Genomic DNA, 21,236 nt, shown 5'->3' on the forward strand with positions numbered 1-21,236 from the left:
TGCTTTAAAATAATTACATAGAGGGGGCAACTGGGTAGATCAGTGGATTGAGAGCCAGGCCTAGAGACAGGAGGTCCTAGGTTCAAACATGGCCTCAAACACTTCCCAGCTATGTGACCCTGGGCAAGTCACTTGACCCCCATTGCCTAGCCCTTACCACTCTTCTGCCTTGGAGCCAATACACAGTATTGACTCCAAGATGGAAGGTAAGGGTTCAAATAAATAAACAAACAAATAAATAAATAAAATAATTGCATAGAGCAAAAGGAATTTCAGAAAGAGACATGAGGAAGACAGTTTTGAGTAATATGTTAGTTTCCTTATATACTGTGAGAATTTGTTTTTCATATGCTGTATGTATTCATGTATGTTAGGGAAAATTACTGTATGTTCCTGTGTCTGAGAATTGGTCAGACATACTATCCAATCTACTGCTTCTTGCATTTTTTCTTTGTCCTTGGGAATCTCAAGGAATGCCTTTTGTAACAGAAATTGCTTATTAAATGAAGGGGAGAAGGGTTCTTTTCCTGCATATGTTACCTGCCCACCTCTGAGGATGTGAAAGGGTAGATTGGTAGATAGATATACAACCTTTTAATTAACCATTACCAATTAGAGATGTCTTGGGATATTCAAGGGAGGGGCTTAATGAGCTCCTAAAATTTTTTTAGGCTGCCTGACCCAGCTCAAGTCAGCCTGGTCCTGAGATTACTGTGGAGACCTTCATCACTTTATCAGTTATGATGCTGGCCTAACCACTAAACCTTGATATAATCAATAGACATATTTTTACCACAAAATCAGTCTCTCCAGATAATTTTAAATGTAAAAATATTTCAAAATGCAAGTTGTACATTAAAGAAATTCACAGTTTGTTTTCTTCTTTTTCTGTTTGTTTTATAAGGACATGATTGTAGTTGCTAATGCTTATTAGATTCATAATGATAAAAAGGAGAAAAATTTCAAAACCAAATTATATAGCTCAAAATCCATACCATTAATACAGAAATGGAATGCTACTCCAATGAAATAAATTGATTGGTAGTGTAACTTTCAAAATATTTCTTTATACATTTTACTAGTATAAATATAGTAGTAGATTCACAGCTCAAAAAGTATAAACAACTTTCTGACATTTTTGCCCAATGATTGCCAATACTATTAATGATCTTTTTCCTCTGAACAGGAAGCAAATAGAAGAAATAAAGAAAGAAAAAGAAAAGGCTTTGACTGAAGTTGAAGAGTATAGTAAACAGGTAAAATATTTCCATCTTTTTCAGAGATGCCTAAAAATAAGCTGAAAACCTGAGAGCAACTTAGCCAAATAATTCTTAGCCAAACTCTTCTTAGCCAAATAATTCCGGTCACATCAGAATCATATAATTTTAGAAAGGCAAGCATACTTCGAAATTGAGTTCAACCTCTTTACTATATAGCAGTAGAAAAAGTTGCAGAGATAATGATGTGATTTGCCCGAGATTAGTCAATTTGTAAGTGATAGAGCTGAGACTAGAAGTGGTGACATTTCCATTATATCATGATGAAACATGGTGATGGTACATTTTTTTTTAGGAGCTGGTGTTTACATGTTATTTTAAAGTTTACAAAGGACTTTATGGATATTATATCATTTGATCCTTATAAAAGTTTTATGATATAGGTATGTTTATCCTCATTTTATAGATGAATAAATTGAGATATGAAAAGATTAAGAGATTGGACTAAAAATAGTTAAGAGGTGGGATTTAACTGACGTTTCTTCTAATTCCAGTTTCAGTTTTCATTCTGCTTCTCCAACTTCTTTTCCAATATATCATTATGACATTACTGGTAAATGTTATGTGTACATTCATTTTAAATAACTTCTCTATAAGTAAGTAAGTTCTTTTAAACTGGCAATCATGTTTTAATTTTGTACAGTGCCTCATTACAGTATAATGTGTTTTTTTTTTTCTAAACTCTTACCTTCCATCTTAAAATCAATACTGTGTATTGGTTCTAAGGAAGAAGAGAGGTAAGGGCTGAGCAATGGGGGTTAAGTGACTTGCCCAGGGTTACACAGCTAGGAAGTATCTTGAGGTCAAATTTGAACCCAGGACCTCCCATCTGTAGGCCTGACTCTCAATCCCCTGAGCCACCCAGTTGCCCCCTGACTTTTTAATAACAAATTTTTCTTGATCTCTCTCATCACCTAGATTTCTCCCTCCTCAGTCCCAGAGAGACATCCCTTATAACAAAGATTTTTTTTTAAAGAAAGAGAAAAATAATCAAAACTAATAAATGTATTAAAAATTCTAACAATGAATGCAATGTTCTACAACCAACAATCTCTATTCCCTAACGCTTTCCTTTACAAAAGGAATTGGGGGTGGGGTGGGGAGTCATCTTCTCCTTTCTGTCTTTGTAATTTTGTAACATTCATTTTCAGTTGTGGTGGTTGTTCTTTATGTTTCCATTCAGTGATTATGTAGATTTGTTTTCTTGACTGTCTACATTGTTCTGTATGAGTTCATGTCGAGTATCTGTGCTTCTCTGATTTCATAATGTTTGCTGCTTTTTTAATAGCGCATTACTTTCATGTACCACAATATGTTTAGCCATTTTCTTTCTTATTAAAAATTATATTTTCCTCTAGAAAGAGAAGCACAAAAATAAAATCTCCCAGCTCAGTGCCAAGATCAGTCAGTTGACTGATGAGGTCTCTGTGCTTCAGGCTCAGAATGAGAGCAGCCAGCATATTGTGCAGCAGTTAACACAGAGACTTACAAAGGAGGAACATCAGCAAGAGGAGAAGGTGAGTGCAGATGGGCACCTAAGAGAGACAAGCTAAGAAAATAGAAGAGGAAAGGCAGTTTGGGCAGGAGTCATAAGATCAGAGGGAAGAGGACAAGCTAAATGTTCAAGAGTCTGTTGGTTGGCTAATAGAATCAGGCAATAGACATGGAAAGAAAATATAAGGATTGCTCATAGATTCAGGCCCCATTGGGAAGAAGCCAAGACTTTTCCATATAATATATTATCTTTCAGTGTTGTAAAGTGAAATCTGGGAAAATGAAACAGAATTAAGAAACCAAAGTAGTCAGTTCTTGAAGTCTCTATTGACTTATCTAAAAATGGTCATTTGTTTTCCCCTCTCATTTTTGAGTCAACTAGCATTTATTAAGCCCCTACTATGAGCTAGGCACTCTGATAAGAGATGGGAAAACAAAGAAAGGCAGAAGCTAGTCCCCTGCTTTTTCAGGAATGCTTTCTCATAATTCCTTTGGGATTGTCCTGGATCATTCAATTGCTATTAGTAGCAAAGTCTATTATATTTGATCTTCCCATGATGTTTCACTTTCTGTATACAGTGTTCTCCTGGTTCTGCTCATTTTACTCTGAATCAGTTCATAGAGGTTTTTCCAGTTCACATAGAAATCAAGCAATTTATCATTCTTTATAGCACAATAGTATTCCATCACCATCATATACCACTTTGTCCAGCCATTCCCCAATCAAGAGGTACCTCCTCATTTAAATGAAAGGAATTTTTAAAAAATGTGAATTCAATGGAAAAAGTCTTTAAGTCCAGAACAGAGAATATCTTATAAATTAATAGTGCATTGAAAACTCACCCATTTATCCATTTCTCAAACAAAATCTTCAAATTGCTAAGATACTACTTAATGTTTGTGAATTTTATCTAAAACACAAGGATGCTCAAATCCAGGAACTGGAGATGGAACTTAAGAAGGTGAATCAAGAATGCCAATCTCTAAGACTTTCAGAGTCACAGCTGAGAGAGAAGCTTGAAGAAAACCAGGATCAGGTACATGCTTGGGTTTAATAATGGGCCTATCAGGAGGGAATAGTTGTAGACAACATGCTAAATCTCAGAACTGCAACCATTAATTTATAACAATTACAGTTGTACAAATAGGAATGGTTTGTCCCTGCTAATGCCAATTGGGGGAAGTAGGTACTGAACTCCAGGTCCTCTGAATTCTGTATCGTATCATACTTCTTTAAGAGTGAATGTTGAAATTAGAAGTAAAAGGATGCCATCACAATTAAATATGTATAGGAGATTCTATTTTAACTGTATCTTTAAAAGACAAAAATAAATCAGCCTTTCTTGTTTTCTTCATGTGTCAACTCTGAAATTAGAGCCAAGACAGAGCTAAAAAGCTCCTCTGACTCCAAAGGTTTCATACTATTGTAGATTTGGATATTACTAAGCCAAAAGAAATAAGTAAATAATTTGGCTGTTATATTTAGAGGTTTCCCTTGACTTCTATAATAAATGAATACAATGATGTTCCTCCTCTCAACCTAGCCTTGAACTTAGTCTCATGTTCCCAGGGCTGAGATCACAGTGGATTTCGTCTGTTTAAGGAGATTCTCAAAATAGGCTTCTCAGACTCACTCAAGAGCAGACCAACCCAAGTCTGGATGCAAGGTAGCACTAAATAATATGCAGAGGTTAAGTAAGGAAAGGGAGGAACCGTGATAGAAAAGATGGATATAATTCAGACCTGTAATTTATTTTATAATAATTGCTATTGTTCAGTTTTTCAACCATGTCCAATTCTTTGTGATCCCATTTGGGATTTTGTTGGCAAAGATACTAGAGTGGTTTGTCATTTCCTTCTCTGGCTCACTTTACAGATGAGGAAACAGATATAAACAGGGTTAAGTGACTTGCTCAAGGCTACACATCTAGGAAGTGTCACAGACCACATTAACAATTACAATTGTACAAAATGGGAATTGTACAAAAAAGGAATGGGTTAGCTAGAGGAGTAATGAGTTCTCCATTACTGACAGTCAACTAAAGCTGGATGACCTGGTATAAAAATGTTATAAATGGGTTGGATGGCTTCTAAAGGTCCCTCCATCTTTTGATTTCTTAAATCTGTAATGTATTCTCTTGTGCAGAATACTTTTGAGAGTTAGGGTAGAAAAATATTCACAGAATCATCGAGTCCCATTCTTCAAAGCCCATCTGTCCTGACACCTATTTTTAAGAGAATCCCCTCCTTTACCAACTCTAGCAAGAAGTCTTCCAGACTCTGATTTTTAAATACATCCTGTTTAAGGGGACTCGTGACCTACCCATTAAGGAGGACATAGCTAAACCATCTCAGACTGACTAGACTAGTTTTAGTTGTTCAACGAAAGAGATGTTCATAATGTATCTCAATGAATCATTCCTTTAAATTTCACAGTCAGGAAATTCTCCCTTAATTCTTGCCCAAGTCTTTCCACAATGCAACCAGATATTTTTGTAATTCTTCATAATTTGAAGAATGTTGCTAGAAATTAATAATGATTCTAAACTACAGACAAGAAAAATTACATGAGGTTGTAAAATAGATAAATAAATGAATAGGAAAATACCAAAGTAGTATCTCTTTTGGGAAATGCAGAGTCATCTATTTTGAGAAGAAATAACAAAGAATGTGATTGTTTTATAGGAGGGAAATTATTTTTCTTATTGTCATTTTATATTTGCATAAACCCAGAATGAAAGATTATATAAGGGATATAGGGTAGAAATGGAGAAGAAATGAGAGACACTAACAACAAAAAGACAACTCAGTTTTGTTGGGACTTGATGGTATTCTTCAGAAAGATGTGTCTAGTGCTTAACAAATTGTCTTAAGTGGTTTTTGGTTTGAGATTCTGGTATTTGGTGTATAGCAGTCACATTGAGCAAAACTAACTGTTAATATACTAACCAATCAGGAATATATTAAGTGCTTATTAATTACTATATCGATGCTGAGTGTTGGTGATATACAAACACAAGTGAAATGACTTCCCTAAAGGAATTTGCTTTCTAAACTTGAGTCCTCTAAGAGTGAAACAGCTTGATACCTAGGCAACTCGGTGACATAGTGGATAGAGTTGGAGTGAGGAAGACTTAATCCAAATCTGGCCTTGGGTATCTAATAACTGTGTGACCTTGGGCAAGTCACTTAACCCTATTTGCCTCAGTTTCCTTCTCTGTCAAATGAACTGGAGAAGGAAATGGCAAACTATTCTAGTATCTTTGCCAAGAACATCCCAAATGGGGTCATGAAGTGTCAGACATGACTGAAAATGACTGAACAGCCAAAGCCTGACATGTTGTGTACTGAGGAAGTAAACAAATGGTGATGTTACCATTAGGACCTTGAAGGGAAGAGTATTGCCTTTCTGTGGATGTGTGAGATAGTAAAGCTATACTGAGAATTAATTTGCTCCATTGCTTAGTATTTAAGGAGGATCCTCCAGAGTTGGCTTAGCAAACCACTTTTCTTAAGCAGAAAATAAGAAGAAAGGGTTAGGAAGACAGTTGAAGAAAGTTTATTTTAGAATAGTAACTGTCCTCTGTTACTGCTTTTAAATGAGAGGATACTAGAGGGATATTTTCCAAAAGTCTGATGTAGTCCAAATGTGGCTAGCTGACTCTTCTTAATGAAATGAAACCTGCACTGGAGTGCTGTATGATCATGTCTCTAGAGGAAAAACAAGGCCCAAACCATCAGGTAATGACTATTGTTTATAATTTTCTTAAATTATAAACTAGAAAGTCATCAACAAACAAATATTTCCATATCCAAAAAAGACTAGAAAATAGGGATGTTACATGCAACCTCAAATCTATATACCACTTGTTCTTTTTATGTTAAATTTAGTGTGGTAGTATCAGCAGAACCCTGATTTTCTTTGCCTCCTTTTCCTGTTTCTTCTGTATTTTTTTAAAAAAACCTTTATTGACATCCTTTGCTTTTTAAAAATTTCATCAGTATCATTATCCTCCATTTCCTCCCTCCCTCAACAATCAATGAATCAGTAAGAGCCCTCTCTTATAACAAAAGTATAATCACTCAAAATATATGTGTTTTTAATAGTTATCATAATGGAATTATATGTCTAATTCTGCATCTGTTGCCTTCCCTCTCTACCAAGATATGGGAGACATGCTTCATCATTTAATCTTCTGGAGTCTCGACTGTCACTATTGTAACTGAGTCCCAGGTACCCTCCACTAAAGGAGGGGGATTCAGATATGAACAAAAGATTTGAAGGGGACATAGGACAAAAGGCAGTTGAGACTTGAGACTTTCAAAGCAGCTGTTATCTCTTGAAGGAGATTTGAAAACATTTTGGTGTCATATTCACATTTATCACTAAAAATTTCCCCATGATGGAAGCCAAGAGTTGACTCTGTTCTAAGGAGCATCTAACAGTCTCTGCACTGCGCAGAGGAAATTCTTAGTAGAAGAGACTTGGCTAGTGCTTAGCATGGTGCTAGAGGGACTTAATCAATGTTAGTTAATCCTGAGACCTTTAGGAAAAAAACTGAATGATAATAGTTGCCTTTCTGGATTTTCCACAGGAGAGCTCGTCTTTTCATTTCTTCTCAGTTCTCAGTTTGTGTAATAAAGTCAGAAACTTTATTTCTGTTCATGGTAAACTTGTGAGTGAATGTATCATGAACTTTGTATTATTTGGGAAATAGAAACTAGTCCAGGGTTCTGATTAATCAGGCTAATGCCTATAATATGATAATATAACCTATATTGATATATAATGTATGTATTATTTTGTCTATAATAATAATAACTGACATTTATATAGTGCCTGCTTCGTGTTAGGAATTGTGCTAAGCACTTTGCAATATTATCTTATTTTATCCTTCCAACCACACTGGGAAGTAGGTGCTATTACCATTTATATTTAAATAAACATATTTATATAAATTTAAACATAAATATATTTATATCATTTACATGTGTGCATTTATGTTATATATGTATATTATATGTATTTACATACATATAAATTATATTTATATATTTTATATATTTATATTCTTATCTCATTTTAGAGATGAAAAAACTGAAGCAAAGAGAGAATAGTCAACTATGACTTTTCCTAAGGTCACACAGCCATCGAACCCAAACTTGAACTCACTCAGATCTTCCTAAATCCAGATCCAGTGCTCTATTTATTCACTATCCCACCTAGCTGCCCTGATTTTAAGAGAACTAAAATACAATGAGATACATTTAAAGCAAAAACTCTATTGACCCTAACCTAAGCCTTCATTAATGGTTCAGAAAAGCTTTAGCATCCTATAGTACCTCAGGATAAATTATCAACATCATTTTTCATTCCATAGATAGATGTCAAGATGTGCTTAGTGAGTTTTGGTTGATGAATGCCAGCTTTTTAAATACTTTTATTAGAAGGTTTTTGTTGGATGGTAGAACATTTATAAATTTTAAAGCACTAAATAAATGTGAATTATTATTACTCTAAGGCCTCAAAGAATTCCTACCATCTCTTCCAACTTTTGTCATTTGATGTTCTTATACTTTAGTGTTATTACTGCTATCTCTCATTCTCTACTTCCCCAGCCTACCAAAGACCTCTTTGCATCTGTTTCCCATAATGACTCTGCAGTTCTCAGCAACTTTTCTATAACTGTTTTTGCCTTTTCTATTGTCATATAGTTACTAGAAGCCAAAGCAAGGTTGAAACTGTCCCAGTCCCAACACACAGAGGAGATGCTTCAAGTAAAGGAGCAGATGTGCCATTTGGTGCCTCAGGATTATGTGACTGAGTTACAGAACGCCCTGGCAGAAGAACAACAGATGGTTCAGAATCTCCGAGTGGATTTTAAATTCCACGCAGAGCAGGCGAGTAGACAATTGGCGAGCCAGAAGGTAAGCAAGGAATGCTGATGTGAGGCAGTGTATATACTCAGGATTCTGTAGTTTATTTCTGAAACAAGTTTCAAGATGTCCATCTTCACGTCAGTTTGTTGATTGTGGAAAGTATATTTTGACTTATTGTTCAATTATCCAGAAAAACAAAACCCCTACTAAATTTCCCACCAAAATGAAATTTTGGGGAATATCTAAACCAAATGAAATGGAAGTTAGTATAGCTAGGCTTGCTCATGTTTGTTTATTCCCCTAAAACCTCATTACTAAAAATTAATCAGAGTAGGCTTTTTCTTCTAAAGACCATTCAAAAAGTAGCTTAGAAGGTAACATTATATCTGTGTAGTATGTCCATTAAAATTCATGATTTTTTTTTTCAAAACCAAGATGCTTCTAAATTAAAATTCTCTAATAGGCCAACTTCTGTAGAGATGAGATTAATTTTAATTAACTTGCACATGAATGCCCACGAGTCTTTACGAAAAACACAGCATATACCCAATGTCTTCTCATTTTAAAAACAAACAAAACCTTTAGGGATCTTTGTCTCACAAAGCCTTTTCACTAATTTATTTTTCACCACTTGATTCTCATGTTCAGAACCAGTGTTGTGATTGCTAAAATCTGTCCCAGATCATAATGAATCCTATTGGGCTGTGATGCTAGAAAACTTCTATAAATTACATATGTGCTATATTGAGTTATTACAAAGTAAGAAGAGAAAGCTAGTCATTGCCTTTAATAAAGAAATCAACATCCTAGGGATCTCCAGAAATGGGAAAGGGAAACAAAGAAGGTAACTGATATAAGAAAGGTAACACCCAAGCAGACATAAAAGCACAGTGAGAGTTTGAAATTAGAAATAAAGCAAGTGTTGGAAATCTGAGATAAATGAAGAAAGAGAAAAGAAGATGGGAGAAAGACAGTTACTTCAATGAAAAAGTCATTAATTGGATTCTGAATGCCTCCATAAAAAGTGTTGGGTTTTCTGGGTTGATTTTTTTAGAGGGGCTGACTTATAGTGGAGAGAATATAGATACAAAAGATTATATTTAAGATGTTAGATTTTATTGGTTGGACTTAATCTTTAATTGTTGGTCACCAGGGATTTAATTTCTAAATCCCAAAATGAATTACTAAAGTAAATGGAATTCATGGTAGTTGATTTATAATAGAGGGAAGATATTAAGGAAGAGATAAAAAGAGATAAAAGGGGAGAGAGAGAGAGAGAGAGAGAGAGAGAGAGAGAGAGAGAGAGAGAGAGAGAGAGAGAGAGAAAGAAAGTAAGAAAGAAAGAAAGAAAGAAAGAAAGAAAGAAAGAAAGAAAGAAAGAAAGAAAGAAAGAAAGAAAGAAAGAAAGAAAGAAAGAAAGAGAAAGCAAGCAAGCTCTGGTTTCCTCAGATGCAGGTAGAAATTCTAAGCCCCAACTAGGGGAAAGCAGTCTCAAGAGAATGGGCCTTTCTTGAAGGTTCACACCTCCAGAAAGGCGAGGAAACTAAGTCAGCCTTTCACTCACCAATCTAAAAAGAAAGCAGTCTTGAGATCTTCCAGGGGTCCAGTTCCACAGCCAAGTATCTTCACTCCAAGTCTGAATGTCTGTCTTCTAGTCTCTCCTCAAGTGTCTGTCTTCCAGCTTCGAGTGACTGAATTCTCTATATTGATTTATCTGTCCTTATGTGCCTCTGTTTCCTCTATTTAAAGACCTTTTTCTCTTGTGTCACCTCCCCTAAATTTTTATGTCTACCAATCACAGCAGATGTTCCTCTCTAGGACTGCCCACTCAATGTATGAAATGTGTGTTCACACCTTTTGTGGTTAGTTAACACCTTTTTGTAGATAAAATGGGTAGATCTACTTTAAATACTGAGTTAACACTTTGGGGATTGAAATCTAAAAATAGACCAGGGATTATAATTTTATCTTCACTATCAAGGAAGAGCTAAGTACCTTCATTGTTACAATCAGGAGATAGCCAAATCCAGTCTTCAGAAAGGAAATTTCATATTTGCCAAATAGGGCCTCAGAGAAACTCAGAGCTGAGTCTTTTTTCTTTCCATTTCTTGAAGTAATTGTTCAAATATCCTAAATCTAAATATTATGTCTTTTTCTGAGGATTTCTGAGGATCTACTGAGTCTGAAGATTCTGGATAGGGTAGAATGGGTGGGACTGGGGGGGGGGGCATGTCAGTGATATGAAAATTAATATCCCTCCTTTGTCCTTTTATTGTACTTTTGCCTTGAGGTCATAAATGGAAAAATAAAGGAAAAAACAGTATTTACATTTTTGCAGTTGTGGTTTAGATGTGACAGGAAATGGGCTAACTCTGCAATATGTTAGATTTGGATCAGTTGTAAAACAGCATTTCATAACCACAAAAATTATTTTACATTTGAAAAGGTAGATAAGGAAGGCCCTGTAATCTCAATAGAACTTTAAGAAACAGGTGTATCCTTACCTATTTCTGAGCATGAGCTGAAGCTGACCGATAATGGAGAGAATCAAGCTGATGAATCCATCAGACAAATCTTATAACTACTTATACCGAACATGGCTTGCAAGACACAAATATGTTCATTGGAAATAGAAAAGTACATAACAGAACCAAATGAATCTATTTGTTACAGTTAGTAATGCAAGCTTGCAAAGAAATGAGCAGGATAAAATAGTTATTCTAGGCAAAGAAAAATAAATTTATTTCCTCCTATTAAAAGGTCTTAGGCAAATGTTAAAAGAGAAAATGTTGGCTAATAAATGAGGCTGAAATAAATTATAGATAATTCTAAAATGTGTGAGCTGTTGAGCTCTTTTTAAAAATCTGTCTTTTATAACTAAAATGATGGACAGAAATTTGGACAGTTAGGAAGTTATGAAGACCATAAATAGCTATTGTCAAAAATAGCTCTTGGCATAAAGCAGATAAGAGAACACTTAGAAAATATGAAATGACTGGCATGCTCTTCTGGCATCTTAAAGAAATGAATTTTGCTTCTGTTTAATTTTTTGAATTTATTTGTGAGTCAAGAAATGGACAATTGGAGAGAGAAGTTCCAACATTCAAGATTCATTTATCCATTCTGCAAACACATACTGTTAAGTGACTTATGTATGTGGGACACTGTTGTAGTTTCTGTGTGACAAAATGAAGAAGACACGGCCTCTGCATATATACAGTTTACAATTTAGGATATATAATAATGTTCACAGATACTCTAGGATCTGTGGTCTCATCACTGTAATCATCATTACATCATCAGTAATGGGATATTCCAGTATTGGAATTCCTTAAAAATTGGAGATCATAAACATTTCTGATTTTGAAGGAGCCATATTCTACCCCCTCTTTCATGCTGCCTCTATAATCATAATGCCATGTAATATTTGAAAATGTACAAAGAGTTCAAAGGATGGAAAGGGCCCTCTCGCTGGGGTACCAGAAAAGACTTCAAGGAAGATGGAGCATTTGAGCTAAATCTGTCCTCTGGAGCTAAGTAGAAGAAGTCAGTTATACATGATACTTGTCTTTTAAAAATTTTATATCTTGTTGGACTTAAAAATCACCAGTTACAAACTTTTCAATATACAAAGACCAAGAAGGCTGTCTAAACCTGAATTTCCTTTAGTACCTTGTCACACACATAAATGATTATATGCATGTTTATACATGTATATGCACATGTATGTGTGTACATATATGAAGATAATAACTAAGTTTCTCTGGGGCATCTGAAATCTTTTTGAAATTTTCAGAAGATAGTTCAACCTTTAAAAATATTTTCTTGATGCCCCTTTCTAAAAAATTGAACACTTCCCCCTTCCTCCTTCTCTATCCATGGTGTATTGGTCTGTTTTGTTTTGTTTTTTTTTTAGGGTTTAAAAGGTATGTTGGCATGCAACATCTTTTTTTAATCTCTTTTTAAAAAATGAATTTATTCAGTTACATGTAGACAAAATTTTGACAATTGCTTTCTTACATATTAGGATTTGGATCCCTGCCCTCCCCAACAAAGGCAGTAAATAGTCTGATATAGGTTATACCAGTACTTTAATGCAGTACATATTTCCATATTGCTCATGTCATGAGAGTAGACACATATCACACAGACAATAAAAATCTCATGAAGGAAATAAATTGGAAGATAGTATGCTTTGATCTGTGTTCAGACTTCAGTGATTCCCTCTTTGGCTGTGGATAGTGTTTTCATCATGAGTCCATAATGATTATCTTGGAGAGACTTGCTTTGCTGATAATGGTTTAGTCCTTTGCAGTTGATCACCATATAATATTTCTGTTACTGTATACCCTCATCTCCTGGTTCTGCTCACTCCACTTTCCATCACTTCATATAAGTCTTTTCAAGTTTTTCTGAACTTAATCCTGTTCATCATTTTTTATGGCACAGCAATATCTTTCTAAAGCATTACTGTATATAGTTTTTAATCTGTATTTTAATTTGGATGTATAACTCACATACTTAAGATTTGCTTGGTAATTTGAAGTATGCAGGCAATGACATTTTACTCTGAATTTAAAATGTTGATTTGCAAACTTTTCTGATAGGAACAACATGAAGAAAGGCTTAAAAATATGGAAGAGAGGGTGGAAGAAGTAGAAATGAATTTGAAAAACATGGAAATACTGTTGCAAGAAAAAGTAGACCAGTTGAAAGAGCAAGTAAGTGATGCTGACTTTAAGCATTCCCATAATCCTTTTTTCTTAATATTTTTTCAAATGAGATGAATTTCACTACCTTGGAGAAGAAACTGTTGTAGCTTACAGTGCAGGGAGAACAGTGGTCATTGGAAGTGGCTGAGCCTGAGACTATGGTGGAGAATATCTCTTGGTGGCTAAGGGCTAATTTTTTAGTTTAAACAGTCCATTTCCTTTTCCAGCATATGTATCTCAGACATTCAATATGGACTCTGAGAAGAGAGTAATGGACTGCAAATCTGGAGCTCTGGATCCAAGATGTGAGCAAGATATTTCATCTCTTGGGGCCATGCTGTACTCATTTAAAAATGACAAAAGATGATATCTTGAGAAGTCCATTCTAGCTCTTGGGAAGTTATGGCTCTGTGGCTAAACACTTATTAGTTGGTGACAAAAGAAATATATAAATATGCAAAGAGTCTGTGATTCCATCAGCATGGAAAACATTGCAGATCCCAATCACAAACTGTCTGGTCTATGACATAACCATATTGTTATCGTTGTTCTCTGTACTCAAAGAATCCACGGTCAATGCACAGAATGTCTGACTGGCTGATCTGACCAGCATGAGGTCAGATGGCTCTATCACAAGTTGGGCACAAATGGTCTGTTTGAACATTGGGATGGAGATGACTTTAAATTTGTGCAGCTCATGTTGCTTTTGCACCAATGCAACTCTTATTTTTATGATTTACTTATAGAGCACAGCACCTTCTTTGATCCAGGCATGCCTTGCTGGATGGTCCTGTGCTTGTCCTTATTTTTTTAAAACGTGAAAAAAAAAATCACAATTTTTTTCTAGTTTTTCTACATTGTATAGTTTGAGAGCCACCATTTTGACTATGAATGAGGAAAAAACACTCATAAGTCAGGATTTTTTATAGTTATAGATCATAATTAAAATATTTTAAAGTGAAAATAGTGTGATAGTATGACATTCATTTACTAAATGTAGCTAATTGAGGTCATAGAATAGAACATCAATTAAGTAATATATGTTGCTTTTTTCCCTAGTTTGCAAAGAATGCAAAATCTGATTTGCTGCTAAAAGACCTGTATGTAGAAAACGCTCACCTGATGAAAGCTCTCCAGATTACTGAACAGAAACAGAAAGGTGCCGAGAAAAAGAATTTCATCTTGGAGGAAAAGATTATAGCTCTCAATAAATTAATAAACAAAATCACACCAGCTTCTCTCTCAGTGTAAAAAAGTTTGTAAAAAATCATTTTGAGAGGCTGTAGAGAATGTCACATTTCTGAGAATCTTGCTAGTAATGCATAACCAGACAATGTCCCACCATGCAGAAGGAGCATTAGGATATTAGGATAGATTGATTGCCATGTGTTCATGAAGAGCATGAGGCTTCAGCTGGCCTTGGTTAGCCTTCCTAGGACAACTCCCTATCTGTCTCTCAACAAAATCTAACTTCTTTTTAGGTGATAGAGGAGAAGGTGGTTTCCTCAGGGAGAAATGCATGGATGGGAAAAGCAATAAAACATTTCAATAATACAAAATCTTTCCTTTGGTCTTGGTAGCCCAGATGAGCAGAAAATCATTACCATGTCAGTTTTTAGAATGATTTATTATTCCATGGTTATTTCCTTCTGACTCAGGACATTTTCCATTTTGTACTCAAGTAAAACTGTACAAAGGGCACTTTTACTGTTCACTAGACAACATACACCCCTTTATTTGTTAATTCCCTGTTTTAGTAAGCTTCCCTATGATAGGGGAACTGTCTAGATTGCACAAAGGTCTATGGACTCAGGTCATAATGCTATTTATTTTAAATGCGGTCTTCTGCCCTTGAATTTTTTTCTTTACACTGGAAGTTGTATTATATGTAAAAGTGTATAGTTTTTATATCAATGTGTACAAAACCATGGATATTTGGTTTATCTAAATGTATAGCAGTGAAATGACTATTTGCTTTGGTACATTTGCAATAAGAAGTTTTAATATTAAAAATGTTGACAATGTCTGAAAGTTTGTGAATTTTCTCTTTTTGTAAATAATTTGTATTTATATAGTTCTTAGCATTTGCTGAGAACTGTGCTAAGCACTTTACAGATATTATCACATTTGATCCTCACAGAAATCATGGGAAGTAGGTGCTATTATCTCCATTTTATAGTTAAGGAAACTGAGGCAAAGATCAAATGACTTCCTCAATTTTACACTGCGAGTAAGTGTCTGAGGCCATATTTTAACTCAGGAAAGCATTTCAGAAGTAGGTAGACCTAAATTTTAGTAAGAAAGGGGATTGGAATTTAAAGTGACCAAGCTCTTTAGTTCATTAACTCCTGGAATACATAAGGGTTCTCCGCCGCACCCCTACCCCCCTTCTTATGGTGGGTTTTTATGAAAATTTTCACTGATTTTTTTAACCTGAAAAATAAATCCCTTACTTACATGCATAAGACAACAAAAGAATTTCACATTAGCTACATCAGATAATAAATATCTTTGAATGTTAAGTTTATCAACTTTCTGGCAGATTGGTGTTTCATCTCCATCCTTTTGAACTTGTGGTTTATTATGGTGTTGTTCAGTGTTCTAAAGTCTTCAAAGTTGTTTTTCAGAACAATATTGTTATCATTATATAAACTGTTCCATTTCTGTTCACTTCATTTTGTATCAGATCAGAATAGTCTCCCTGGTTTCTTCTAGGAACATCCATTTTGTCATTTCTTATGGCACAATAATGTTCCATTGCATTCATACACCACATTTATTTTGCCATTTCCCAATATGAAAATACCTCCTCTTAGTTTCCAACTTTTGACTACCATGAAAAAATCTGAGTCATTTCACTAAAATTCATGCCCATCACCTGGGCTTGGCTCTTCCTCATTGAAGGGGACTCTCCTTGTTTGCTGAGGATTAAGACTTTCCTGACAGACTACCACAAAAAGAGCTGCTCAAAAAAATCTGTATTTTTCTGCCTCCTTTGATTTCTTTGGTTCATATATGGCGCATATATGTATGTATGTATATAGGTCAAACTACATGCACATTTTTGTACATTTTGGGCAGTTTCAGATCAATACCAACAGTCCACAGTAGGCCCATCTTCCTTTAGCCCCTTCATAAGGATTTCTAACTAGGAATTTTACTTGCAAAGAGTGAATTGCATTAGTGCCTAGCCTTTGTAGGAAGTATATTTGAGAAATTCAGTCATACCACAGCAACCAGATTTAAAACTGGACATTTTATAGATTTAAGACAATAGGATCCTGAAGACCTCAGATTATGAAGACCTTTAGAAATTAGTCCAGACCCCTTTGACTTAAAAATGAGGAAATTTAGCCACAGAGTGGCAGGGATGGGATTTTAATTCAGGTTTTCCAACTCCAAACTCAGGGATCTTTCCACTGAATCAGGAGTTTTTAAGCTTTTAATTTTGTCATAGATTTCTTTGGCAGTATAATAAAACCTATGACTTTGGAATTCTGTTTTAAGCTATATAAAACAAAGTATATATAGAACCACAAAGTAAACCAATTCTATTGAAATAGTTTCCAAAATATTTGAGAAATCAAATTCACAGACTCCAGGTTAAAAATGTTCATATTATAACAAAATGTTGATGTAGTTTTTAGTCTATTATATTCCCTCTCATGAAGTATGTTTCTTGGATATTATATTAATATATTACAGGTGTTGTCTCCATTTTATTCATATACAGGTTCAAAGAATTGACTTGCTAATGTTTAAAAAGCTATTATCAGAGGAGGAAATTAAACTCTTGATTTCTCCCATCTTCAAGAATAATATTCTTTAAATTATGCCATGTCCTTGTGATATGGACAACCCTGACACTCATCGTGAACCATATATGTGAGGGGCACTCCTTCAATGGAGATATGAAACTAAAAACTAAGATGAACCAGAGTCAGTGATTTTAAGCAAGGTCTAAGTTTAGGTTTTTATAAATGCATCAATTCATTATTTTTGGTTCCAAAACTTCATGAAGAATAACCTTTTCTAAAAAAAAAAAATTTGAAAGGAAAATTTGCACATCTAAGCCTATTGGATTCTCCTGGAAAGCTACTGAAACCCTCTCTGTCCTCTCCCCACCCACTCCCAATAACATTAGCATTACAAATATGCAAGGCAATGTGGCAGCTATATAAATGGAGAGGGAGAGGAGCCAAATGCAGACTAGAGTCCTGGTTAAAATTATTTCAAAAGTCATCTATCCTTTTGAAAGTCCTACACATTATTGATGTGGTAGAAACTGGGTTAAGACATTTTAAGTGCTATAGGAAGCATCTTCAGGCAATGGAAAATAACCCATGCAGATGTTATGTGTGGCCATGTTTAATAAAAAAGAAGTTGTACTAAAATTAAACAGAACAACATGCACGCCATCTTTAGTTCCCAAGGTTGACTGAAAGATTGGCCTTAAATATCCCCTGTGTACATGTGTGTCTGTATTGTCTTGTATGTCATGTGTCATGTATTAATCAAAGGAAATGTGAAAGTGTTTTATAGGGATATCTGTGACATGCATAGAGAATGGTTGATATGGGACTGACTAGGGGGTTGGTTGAGGTGGAATGGGATGGAGGTCACTGGAACTACATTTACAGAAAGGGTGAGGTTCACAAAGAACTGTTCGCAGTTGGGATAGAAGGCACTCTACTGCTCAGTACTACAGTGGCACCTGTGTACTTGTCACTAATTTATTCCACAAGGCGGAGGGAATACCAAAAAGATTAAGTACCAAAAGAATTTTTCCTATAAGGAATAGTGTAAATTTAATCAATCTGTTCCTGAAACCCAGAAAATCCAGATTGTATAAGGTATTATATGTATAATGTAGTTGTTTACTAAATAAACATTAATGCATAGACATAAATAAAAAGAATTATATTAAATAATTTTAACTTAATCTGTATTGAGAGGAGTTCATGGCCTAAAGGGATGAGGAGGAGAAATTTTATTATCTGAAAGTGTAGTAGACTACACTTTCCATAATATCTGAGGGCAATTATCATGTTCTTTCTCTTTTCTGACCCATATCACCACTGAATCCTGCTTTAGATTCACCAGGTGTGAGCTTCAAAAGAAATGATGATTTTGTCTGTGTTTTAAAATTCCTCTAAAGTGGGAAATTGTTTGGTAATTTAACAAACTGACAATTCTTCTTAAGACTTAAACAGGGTGAGTTTTCAATAACATTTTGCACTTCCACCCATTTTGCATGCATTTTCTTGAGTAATGAAATGGGGACATCCTCCTTTACTTTCACCTGAAGAAAATTCCTCACTTCATTAGCTGTTGCTGCTCCCTTTGAAGTTACTGTAGGTCCTCCCTGTCATGTTCCAGACCAAACATGTGATCCTTCCTTTTGGCTGAAGGGGGCATAGGCTGCCTGAGATCACAATATCAACAAGTTCTACCAAGCTCATCAAGTGCCAAGCAAATGTCGAATATCATGACAATTTTTTCTTGTCAAAATATGTTGAATAGCAAATTTGACAAGTTCCCAAAACGTCCAGTACCAAGGTTTGGTACTGGTACAACAATCTACAAAGTTGTATGAGCTAGTGATCAGTCACATGAAATCCTGAGTCTAAAAAAGACATGTTGCTGCTGTTGTAGCTTTGGCTTCTTTCCTTAGAAAAGAAATTATTAGGCAACATCCGAATGTTTTTATCTTCATGCTAAAAGATGGAGCAGTAGCCCTCATATGAAAGTTAGATTACCATGGATATAACCATTATCATAAAAATAGATCTGTGAATTAACTGTATAAAATTAAAAGAGAAAACTAATTTCATATCTTTAAAGAACTAATTTACTAGGTTAACCTTGTCCCAAAAGAGTCCTAAGACTACTTTACTGGGGCATTTAAATACTAGTTTGCTTACATTAGATACTGATTTTTGTCAATGCCCTAAGAGGAAATTATATTAGACTGCCTAGACCAGTGGTGGTGAACCTGTGGCACAAGTGACAGATAGCATGCAGAGCACTCTCTTTGGGCATGCATTGCCCTTCCACCCTCCTTTATTATGAGACAGGCAGAGGGACTCCAGAGGAGCTGCTCCCCTCCCCCTCTCCACATGCCTGATGACTTTTTTTCACATCCCTCCACCAACACCCCTGCACCCAGCAGCCAATGGGGTATAAGTTAGGTGGTTCACAGGTCACAGAGCTGGAAGAAAGCAGAACACTTGAGTCACTCACCTCCCCATCTACACTGGCTGAGGACTTCATCCACCCCTCTGCCCAGCAATGATTGTGCTTTCTCCCTCCCCTGTGTGGAGTAAGGAGGGGGAGGGATATACATTGGAGACTTGGGGAGGGCACAGCACTTGATCTGGGGGGGCAAGGGTGGGGCCAAACACTTGCATCTAAAAGATTTGCCATCACTGGCTTAGGCTGTCAAGTTCCTTTTTAATTGGACACAAATCCAATTAAGTTTTGCTCCCCCCCCCCCTTTCTTAAAGCATTGTATGGTAATGTGTTGTATTGTAGCAATAAAGAACACTTACAACTCATTCTCAAAAGGTACATTATTTATGGCTAAGAAAGGAAAACCCCATATTTTTGTTAGCATTAGGAGTCAAAAATACACATTAAAAAAGTGAGAATTTGCCTTTATTTTTAAACAACAAAAAAATACTACAATTTTTTTAGGATCACAATGAAGTGGGGGAAGGGCAGAGAAACATCTAGTGAATTCAACACAACACTAAAAAGGAATTTTTCCCAATATTTCAGAAGACTATCATGATAGAACATGCTCTAGGACTCCTTGTCTGATTAATTGTTCACACTTCCATCTAGGCAAAAAATGCTGAAGGAGAAAAAGAGAAATATATATTAGAAACAAAAACATTCTCCTGAATTTTAATGTAGCCACAAGTTTCCATATAATCAGTGTGCACATATTGTGTTAGAAACATTTTCATCTGACACTGAAACTCAAAAAGCATTTCCATGCATAGTTCAAATGTGTCATCTTTAATAATAATAGCAAAACAATTTCCTCAGTCATTCCATTATGGGACATGCATTGTTTTCTATCTTTCCCACTATTATAAATGGAACAACTATAAATATATTGCACAAAAATGAAATTACTAGGTCGAAGGATGGGAACAATTTTTAGTTTTTTTATTACATATTTTGAGAAAGAAAATGGAATGAGTTTACAGTGCCATCAACAAGGTATAAGCATACCTGATTCTCCCATATCCCTACCAACATTGGATTTTGTTCAATTTGCTAGTATAAGAAGTGTACTATAACTTGCATTTCTTTTATTGCTTTCATGGCTATATACTTTTTCTATGTGAAAAATTTAAAAAAACTGAATAAAGAAACAACTGCTGATTTTATATATTCCTGTTAGGATTTAATAGATTATTAAAAAGCTCAACAGTTTCAAAATCAAAAGCAAAATTTATTTCAAATTTAATTCAGTTTTCACTGACCAAGATTGCTTTCAAGTAGAGATATTTCTAAGTAAAAATGAACAATATTTTTTTAGTGTGGAATAAAATGAAGTTGCTTTTCATTGCAAACTAAAAAATTTGCTTAATTCCATATAAATTTGAAGTAGGACACAACATATTCACTTTATGTATGGCAAAATTACACAGTAATGTGTATTTTTTTGGAAGGCACAGACTCCAATAAAAGGACCTTGGCTCTTGTTCCCTTTATATGAGGTAATATAGCGAGACCCACTACATTTGGTTAAATTGTACTTCAACCTATAAAGGAGACATCTTGTCTCTTTTTTGTGTTATAATTTAATAACTAAAGGTGTTGGTTAGAGAATAGGCAAGTAGGAGACTGCTAAAATTCC

At 35.0% G+C, this 21,236-nt stretch overlaps 2 protein-coding genes across 5 annotated transcripts in view; one reads left to right on the forward strand and one right to left on the reverse strand.

Moving 5' to 3' along the window:
* The window catches only part of NINL (ninein like), a 174,236-nt gene extending 158,849 nt beyond the window's left edge, over positions 1 to 15,387 (forward strand). For all 3 annotated transcript variants that reach the window (XM_007476594.3, XM_056813792.1, XM_056813791.1), the window contains 6 exons: positions 1,187 to 1,256; positions 2,636 to 2,794; positions 3,695 to 3,808; positions 8,487 to 8,699; positions 13,259 to 13,372; positions 14,423 to 15,387. In XM_007476594.3, coding sequence (XP_007476656.2) covers positions 1,187 to 1,256; positions 2,636 to 2,794; positions 3,695 to 3,808; positions 8,487 to 8,699; positions 13,259 to 13,372; positions 14,423 to 14,614 — 862 coding nt within the window. In that variant the 3' untranslated portion in view covers positions 14,615 to 15,387. The remainder of the gene's footprint in view (positions 1 to 1,186; positions 1,257 to 2,635; positions 2,795 to 3,694; positions 3,809 to 8,486; positions 8,700 to 13,258; positions 13,373 to 14,422) is intronic.
* A 4,616-nt stretch (positions 15,388 to 20,003) lies between these two features.
* The window catches only part of GINS1 (GINS complex subunit 1), a 31,154-nt gene continuing 29,921 nt past the window's right edge, over positions 20,004 to 21,236 (reverse strand). For both annotated transcript variants that reach the window (XM_001382048.4, XM_016426422.2), the window contains one exon: positions 20,004 to 20,219. In XM_001382048.4, coding sequence (XP_001382085.1) covers positions 20,151 to 20,219 — 69 coding nt within the window. In that variant the 3' untranslated portion in view covers positions 20,004 to 20,150. The remainder of the gene's footprint in view (positions 20,220 to 21,236) is intronic.

This window comes from Monodelphis domestica, chromosome 1, assembly GCF_027887165.1.
Source record: "Monodelphis domestica isolate mMonDom1 chromosome 1, mMonDom1.pri, whole genome shotgun sequence".
Lineage (NCBI taxonomy): Eukaryota > Metazoa > Chordata > Mammalia > Didelphimorphia > Didelphidae > Monodelphis > Monodelphis domestica.